Source organism: Thermobia domestica, chromosome 2 (genome assembly GCF_964235325.1).
Source record: "Thermobia domestica chromosome 2, izTheDome1.hap1.1, whole genome shotgun sequence".
NCBI lineage: Eukaryota > Metazoa > Arthropoda > Insecta > Zygentoma > Lepismatidae > Thermobia > Thermobia domestica.
The window spans coordinates 82660776-82669385 of record NC_137455.1 but is presented as its reverse complement, the minus strand read 5'-3'; the positions used below and the strand labels follow the sequence as shown (position 1 = coordinate 82669385).

Here is an 8610-nt window from a genome sequence, read left to right as displayed (position 1 = left end):
AAACGCTATATGTTTGACATTTTGTCTTTGATGTTTGAAGCGGTAGATATCACGTGCAGAGAGAGACAAACGTATGTTCGTTGGGAACATCATGAGAGATGTTAGAAGTGTCCACCATGGACAGCACTACATACATAAAAATGCCGGATCATGGAATAGAGAACCCGTTTGAAGAGAGATCTGGGTTGTGGCGAACACCTGCACAGGCCTTATAGATACGCTGTTCCAAGTCGTTGACAGGAGTTGCATACACCACATTCTTAATGTGTACCTGCATATAAAATTCCAATTAATTCAGGTCCGGAAACCGGACATGTCAATACACAAGACCGGCACGCCCGATCAAACGTCTTGGGAAATTGTTGTTGAACAATTCATCTGCCAACCTATGAGTGTTATGCATATTAACGATACCAGCCCTTCCAAACGTGGCCTCGTCAGTGAACAGTACTGATGTCTGAAACAGCATGATGGTAGTGATCTGCTGAAAGAACTCACTGGCAGAATGCTTCACATGGTTGAAAATCCGCTTCAGTCAGTCCTTGTACCCTTTGCAGGTGACATGGGTACAAGGCATTTTCATGTAATGCACGTCATACAGTCATGTGAATAACATGCGTTTCACGGCATGTTTCTTCGTAGTTATACCTGGCTCACTGACCACAGCTTCTAACACGTTTGTCCATACCGTTTCGTTCGCGGTGTTGGCATAGGATGGGGTCGACCAGCATCCACATGGGCAGATAGTACGGTTCGTGTTTCACACACGCGCCGATAATTACTGCAAACATTCAGTATGATGGTTGGTATCTCTTCGGAATACGCTTCTGATAAGAGTCGTTCTGCTTTACGCCTATTGCCATCTGCACGATCGTACATGAATAGCATATCGACCGGTTGGCAGTTTGAACAACGCACCAGGCTTTAGTCTATTACTACCACTTGTCCTATTCAACATTCGCAGGGGCAGCACAATGACCGCACTCCTATACTATAATGTCTTGAATACATGCACTACCTGTGTGTGTGAACCGAGCAACTATTGAACACCAGCATCACCTCTAGACTTCCTAGACCACCATCTCTGAGCTTATTGATTTTCGATATCTACCGCTTCGAATTTAGTGTTCCCTCGCTAACTCTGCCAATATGCGATATGTTCACAGAACATTTTTTTTTTTGTGCTTATTTCGGTGTCATGAATTACCTCCTGACGTTTGTTATATTAAGTTACACTATATACTTGGTTATACACTATATATAAGTTACACTATATATATTTAAAGAGCATGAGCATTGAAGAATCGTTACGAAATTTGAGGGAAGATATTTTTCAAGATGCAAATTCTTAAATGTTGAAAACTTCGGACGAATTGAAGAAATAACAGTGAGGCGAGCAAAAACAAATTCATTCCCTTCTTGACCGATGTCAACTACAAGTAATAATAAAATTGGAGAGATTGAAAGAAAACGTATGCCATTATTTCACTGAAATCAAATATTTTCTTTTACCTTTCAGTGGAAAAACACCACATAATGTATATTCGCTAACAAAGCTGGGATGATTAAAAAAAACCAAAAAACCTAATGCAATATGCTTATTTGCTAATAAACTTCAAAGAAAATGTAATTAAAATCAGATAAATTTTATGTAAGTTATTACGGAACAGACATACAAAAATGCATATTATTCGGATGGTACAATCCGCGGCAAAAAACCTGCAACATGAGGATGTAAGTTTATTGTGACACTACACCTAACAGCACAGGGAATGAACATAACGTCTAAGTGGAACGAATCATGCCAGGATAAACCTCGGCCTCCTCCCGTGCACACTTATTTTGGAGCAAAAGACTTCGTCATTTCACAATAAACTTATATGCTCATGTTGCAGATTTTTTGCCGCGGATTGTACAAAATAGCTTTAATTAGAAACGAATGTTTTATTCACGCATTTGAAAACTTTTTCATAAATTGGTTTTCTTACCATGCAAAGTACTATGATAGCTATTCAACACATTTGTTTGATGATGACAAATATAACATCCATGCGTGTGAATTATGTGAATTTGATACAATTTATTCTTTATAAAATACGTAAGCGAAGCAAACTGTCGCTATATTTTCCAGCATTTGCCATTTACTAGATTTAATGATGTAATACTTAAACCACTACTGCTACGATTCAGTAGCCAAGTTCTTTGCGGTAAATTATTCACAGACATGTTAAACTGTTATAGAAATACGCATAAAATATCATAAACCATACACATTTACACTAACTAATTTGCGAGTTTCACAGATCAACTAGTCATTGAAAAGTTTCCGGTATGTTTTAGAAATACTCATGTTGATTAAGGTTTTGCTTTGTTTCAACAAAGCGAATATTATAATATAAGGTCAATGATCACTTTCCTTATTGTTTTTCATCCTTGACGAGTGACGTTAACACACATGCGTCAGACTACTCGCAGATAAACCTACGAATAATTATTTAAAATTATCATTTTTAAAATTTTATTTTATTATTGTGTTAAATATACTTGCTATTTTATCTATTGATATGTTTTTGAGAATAAATAAACTAAAAGACTTCATGTGAATTTGAATAATACATTTTTTGTTAGTATTATTTATTTTTAGCGAATACTAGTACAAAATTCGGTTATGAATGATCAAACTATATAAACTAGAATAAACAAGAAGTACAACAGTATTAAAAGGCAAATAAAGGATTGAATCACGACGATTGGGAAGAGCTGGCCAATATTCGTTGAATATTCTGTTGAAGTCTTTGTAGTCCTATACGTGTTCTCTCGTCTAAATCTGGAATTTCTATCCTTCCAACGATCGGTTCAGAAAGTACGGAAAGCACCTAAAATTAGAATTACGCAAGTTAGAATATTAAAACCTATAGCCATATATCTACCACATTTCACTCAATTCTACGATTTATCTAAGTGGCATTTATAGCTTTCGTGTTATATACTCAGAAATGCAATAGGGATGTACTGATACCACTTTTTCACCGATACCGATACTTTTGGACACATTTCTTATATATTATCAGGAATTTTCAGAATAATGAAATGATCAACATTGTATTACATATAAGGCCAAAATTTGACATATAAAGACAAAATGCAGAATTTCATATTACGTTCCACACAAAAAATATATTTCCTCTAAATTTAATCCAGCTCACATAAAATGAACTAAAAAGCAGCAAATACTTATATAGTGTAAACTTAATTCTAAGAATCAGTGATTGATATTCAGAGTGATAATGTACTCTGATAGTTACATTGTATTTACTAGTCTCTATTACATACATATAATGCAAACGGACCACCGTTACAAATTTTTATTGTTTACAAAACTATGCGTGCTGAACCAGTTGTTGTGTATACCATTAAAAAAAAAGGGTTATTTAAGCGAAGTCGAAAACGATAAAACTATTTATTAACTTTAGACCTAATTGTTTTTAACCAGTAAGTTGGAGAAAATAATGACAAAGTAAGCGCTTGTGGGTTTCTTCCATAGCGTTTTCTTCTGAATCGAAACCCCTGTCCCGTTTGGAATTCAAATTACGGGTCTGCTATGCTGACCATTGGCGCCCGAAGGGGAAGGGCAAGGTGGGACCACCCCTAGCTCACGAAAATGTATACGTAATATAGCAAACCATGTATATTAAATACCAGACGTAATATAGCAACCATGGAATGGGGCCCTCCCTAGAAAATTTTCTTCGGGCGTCCTTGATCCTCACTAAGGACCTTTGGTTTTTCTTCACCACTATTTAGGCATCGAGGGACTAAAAATATCAGTTGAGTACGAGTAGTGCAAATGAAAGGCGTACGCATGCATAAAGAATTCGACTGTACAATTGATAATAATTTAGATCAACTTTAAATGTAAATATAAGAGTCACTGTTACTATTAAACAAATTGAAAATAGTTCGGAAAATGTATCGGTGTCCATTTGCCGATACCGATACTCTCAAAAGTGGCCGATATCACCAATATCAATATATCGGTACATTCCTAAAATGCAATCTGTAGCATATTTTAAATTGATTTAAGAATTGCCGTGTATACACACAGAAGACGTTCTATGTAACTACCGTTTACCTTTCCCATCGAAGAATTTGATAAATTCGCACATTTTATACGGCAAACTTTGTACAAAGCTCACTTAGCGCGAGCTGGGATCGAACCAAGGACTTCATGCACCAGAGGTGAACGCTCTACCACTGAGCCACCGCGGCCCCTTGAGACCCAGATTCTATCTCCAGTAGGGGTACATGTGATTCAAATCCTAAGCTATAGGTCCATGCCATATAACCTCGATGCTAAAAAGAGACGTTAAACTGCAAATCTACGAAACAACACTAGGAACTTTTACAGGTTCAGTAACGTATCTCATAATGCCATCTTTCAGCGTATTAAAATACAGCATAACAAAAGATGTCATATCTGATATTTTTACACGTAGTGTCGCTTATTAGAAGTACGTGTGTCACCTTAGAAGATAACAGATACCAATCTTGTGCTTAATAGTGTATCTTTCATGTATACACAATTCTTACTTGTGAATAATCTGTTCCAGCAGGGGAAGGGGGGAATCCTCAAGCATCTAATTTTTTTTCAGTAGTCCTAGGCGTCATCAGAGGTACTTTAACGGCTGGAATACAGCGGCACGAAAGGCAACAAGAAACCATCACTATTTTTCCCTAGTTTACTGATAGCAGAAAAAGACCATATGTACAATGATCTTTCGCAGGTCAAGATATAGCTTCGGTGTTAAATATCTACTCCGTTTGGATCTCTGGGAGAAGGATTTCTTAGAAAGGACTATCGGATGACAGAGTAACACTATGGGGAAGGTCGCTAGAGAAAGGAAGACAAGCCAGAGGAAAAGGTTTAGAAAATCTTAAAAAGAAATGAAACAAAATAACCTAGCCTTGGTAGTTCATGAAATTAGATGGAAAGGTGATGAAGTTGAGAACCGAAGGATATAGAATGTTTTAATCAAGTAATGAAAACGGCGGCCATAATGATGTAGGAATAATTCTTGTTAAGAGCTTAAAAGATAAGGTAATGAAAGCAGAATTTGTTGACATAGTTATGATGTTAAAGATTTAAAAAAAAAAAAAAAAATTACTGATGATACAGATATACGCATGACCTCTTTGCATACAATTGAAGAAGTAGAGGAAAATTATGAGAGAATATAAGAAATAATAGACAGGGAGAAGAGAAGTACATCGTAATTGTAATAGGAGATTTCAACGCAGTTGTGGGAAAAGAAAGGCATGTAGTGTTGTAGGCAAATATGATTTAAACGAAAGGTACTACTCAATTTCTGTTGACATAAGTTAGTAATAGTTGAGAACACTTGATTCAATTAGCACAAGAGATGATACACATGGAAATCCTCAATAGACGACCAGAGGTTCTCTATCGAAGATATCAAATAATGTTATGATTTAGGACAGGTACCGGAATAGCTTGAAATAGAGACCCTTTCTACAATCGACATTTTCTTTGATCATAATCTTTTGCGCTGACCGAAGTGAATATTCAACTCAAAAATTTAGCCAGAAGAAGAGTAGGCAATAAGAAATTGAATACTAAAAAGTTGAAAAACTAAGAAGTAAGAAATCTTTTAGTAGAAAACTGAAGAAAAGTACTCAAACGAGGAAAGGGCAGGTGGCAGGTAGTAACAGACGCAGGGAGCATATTAAAATTTTCATACAGCAGGCTGTAGTTGGTTACAGCAAACACAAAACGTCTAAGAAACTGTAGATTACAAAGTAGATGTTGCAGAAAATGAGGGAGAGGACAGCGTAGAAGCAGGTTAATACAGAAAAGGTCAGAAAGATGTACAGAAAGTTAAACAACGAGTTACGAAAGGAAACAGACAGAGCAAGGAAATAGTTTAAAAAGAAAATGTGAGGACATAGAAGAACTAGAAAGAGTTGAGAAATATGAGGAAATGTATAGGAGGTCAAATCTATGGGACTCTGGAGAAAATAAAGGGTATTATGGTGGCAATGGAAAATAAGAATGGGAAGCTAGCAAGCGAGAGGAGTGAATTCTTAGGAACATGGAAAGAATATGTTGAGGCCTTGTGTGAGGGAAGGGATAGACCGCGTGGCCTAGATGAAATACGCGAGGATGATAAAGGGTGTAATATTTTTAGAGATGAGTTTGAAAAAGCTACATCTGAGATTATGAATAGAATGCAATTAGGATAGATAATATACAGTACATTGAATTCATTAAGAATATGGCAGACAAGGGCAAGAAAGAATTGTTCCGACCTACAGTGAAATCAAAACATTTTCTAAAGACAACCATGATACCGAGAAATCGAACCCTGAGAGATGTGAAGACCACAACTATTAGTCTCATATCGCATGCAGCAAAAATTATGCTTTGAATACTGAACACAAGGTTCTATGAAATAATAAATGAAGAAGTTGAGAAGAACAGTTCGGGTTTAGGAGACGTGAGGACACAAGAGATGCAATTGGCTTATTAAGGACAATCGATTAGGTTTAAAAGAGAAAGAAGTGTATATTGTGTTTATTAATCTAGAGAAGGTTTTTGACCGCGTGAATTGGTAATTATTGTTGGGAGTTCTAAAGAAGATTGGATTGGAATGGAAAGATCGAAGACTCATTAGAAACTTATATGAACCCACAACTAAGTATTAAAATAAGGAAAGAAATGACAGTTCGACAGGGATATTGTCTCTTGTCAAATATTACTTAATGTCTATCTAGAAGAGATTGTGAAAGAGCCAACATAATTTAAGACAGTATTTCGGTAGGATATGCCTCTTGTTACGAAATTTGAAATGAAAATCAGTAAGATTTTAGAAAACTGTGAAGAATATACGATGAAAATAAATGTTAGATAGACAAAAGCCATGGTGATTGGAATGAAACGGTCGGTGTCAAATATAGAAATAGGTAAGGAGAAAATAGAACAGATGATTAGTTTTCTATACTTGGGAAGCATTATTAATGATGATACAAACTGCGAACGTGAAATAAAAGCAAACATAGGAACGGAGAAAGACGCATTTCGGAGGAAAAGTCTATTTTGTGGGTCCTTAAATAGAGTAAAAAAAAACCCTCATAAAATGCTTCACATGGGGCAGAAACACGGACATTACGCAAAAGCAACGAAAAGAAGACTGGAAGCTTTTGAAATGTTGGTGTGGACAAGAATGGAAGGAATTAGCTGGATTGAGCGGAAAACGAATGAGAGGTTGTTAGAAATGAAGAGGGAGAATTGTTCTTTTTGGATGTAATAGAAAAGAGGAAGAAGAGACACTAGTTGGAAAGAAAGTGTACAGTAAGAGACGTGCTAGATGATATGGTGGCAGGAAAGGCAGGGAGGGGGCGAATGAGGATACCGTTGATGGACGGTATCAAAACAGAAAAATCGTACGTGAAGACGAAGAGGTTAGCTAAAGACCGTACAACACGGAAGCTTCTCAATTGCAGCAAGTGACCTGCCAATAATGGCAGAATACCTATGGTGATGACTGTCATCTATCGCTTAAGATGTTTTGCGAGAAGCGTTGATTTATAGTACGTTCTGAATATATACCCAGTGTTTGTTGTAGATGTATTTTTTATAATTCTTTGTTAAAAAGAAAGAAAAATGGTGGTCATCTTGAATTCACAAATATACGGTAAATGACTTCCGTTTGTGATTATGAACAAAAATAAACCATTAATACATTGTAAACATTTATAACAATACTTTATATTCAACATCTACATATTTAACTCTTGGGTATAGATTGAAATAGTAATGACGTCATTTCCTCTTTGTTGCTATGATGATCGCCATGTCCCTTATCAAACGCGTAAAGCAAAAGGTGTATTTGTCAAGTCTAGTACAAAAAGAATAATAGCTGCGAAGTTATTTACAACTGTGGAATATTGTGAGACGAAGTGAAGTTGGTGGGAAAAGATATAGGGGTCACTATTTAAAAAAATTACGAGTAAATCTAGTTATTAGCCAAAAAAAAAAATATCTAAAGAACATACTTGTACAGGCTGCAAATAAACTGATAAAATATAAATCGCAAAATTAACGCAAGCTCCAGTACACATGTAATTTACCGTAAGGAAAAACAATTATGCACATTATAAACTCTCTAATATGCAAAATGGAATGAAATGAAATCTTCCAATTTATCGTCCCACGATCATGCTCTTTTAGGCTAAGGGAGGCGAATGATTAAGACAAATGAATAATGATGGAAGAATTGATGGAATGAGATTGTAGGAGGAAACTGGAGTACCCAAGAAAACCCACGGACACAATGTTGTTCACCACAAACTTACTTGTCCGGGGATCGAACGAGGGATCTCACGCACTAGAGGTAACATCTCTACCACTGAACTACCATGCCCCCTCTCTAACGTGCAGATTGACGAATTGTCGGTATAAAGAAAATAGTACAAATATAGGATAAGAAAAGATCATTGTCTACTTTTAGAATAGTGTTAATTCTATTGGCACATTTACATTTCTTACATCCACTTTTACGAGTGCACAATTATAACAACTACAATAAATAA

General features: G+C 36.0%; 1 protein-coding gene across 1 annotated transcript in view; it reads right to left on the bottom strand.

Annotated features, from left to right (window-relative positions):
* Nucleotides 1-2600: 2600 nt before the first annotated feature.
* The window catches only part of LOC145673455 (uncharacterized), a 28197-nt gene continuing 22187 nt past the window's right edge, over nt 2601-8610 (bottom strand). Inside the window, exon 7 of the mRNA XM_081743174.1 lies at nt 2601-2876. Coding sequence (XP_081599300.1) covers nt 2742-2876 — 135 coding nt within the window. The 3' untranslated portion in view covers nt 2601-2741. The remainder of the gene's footprint in view (nt 2877-8610) is intronic.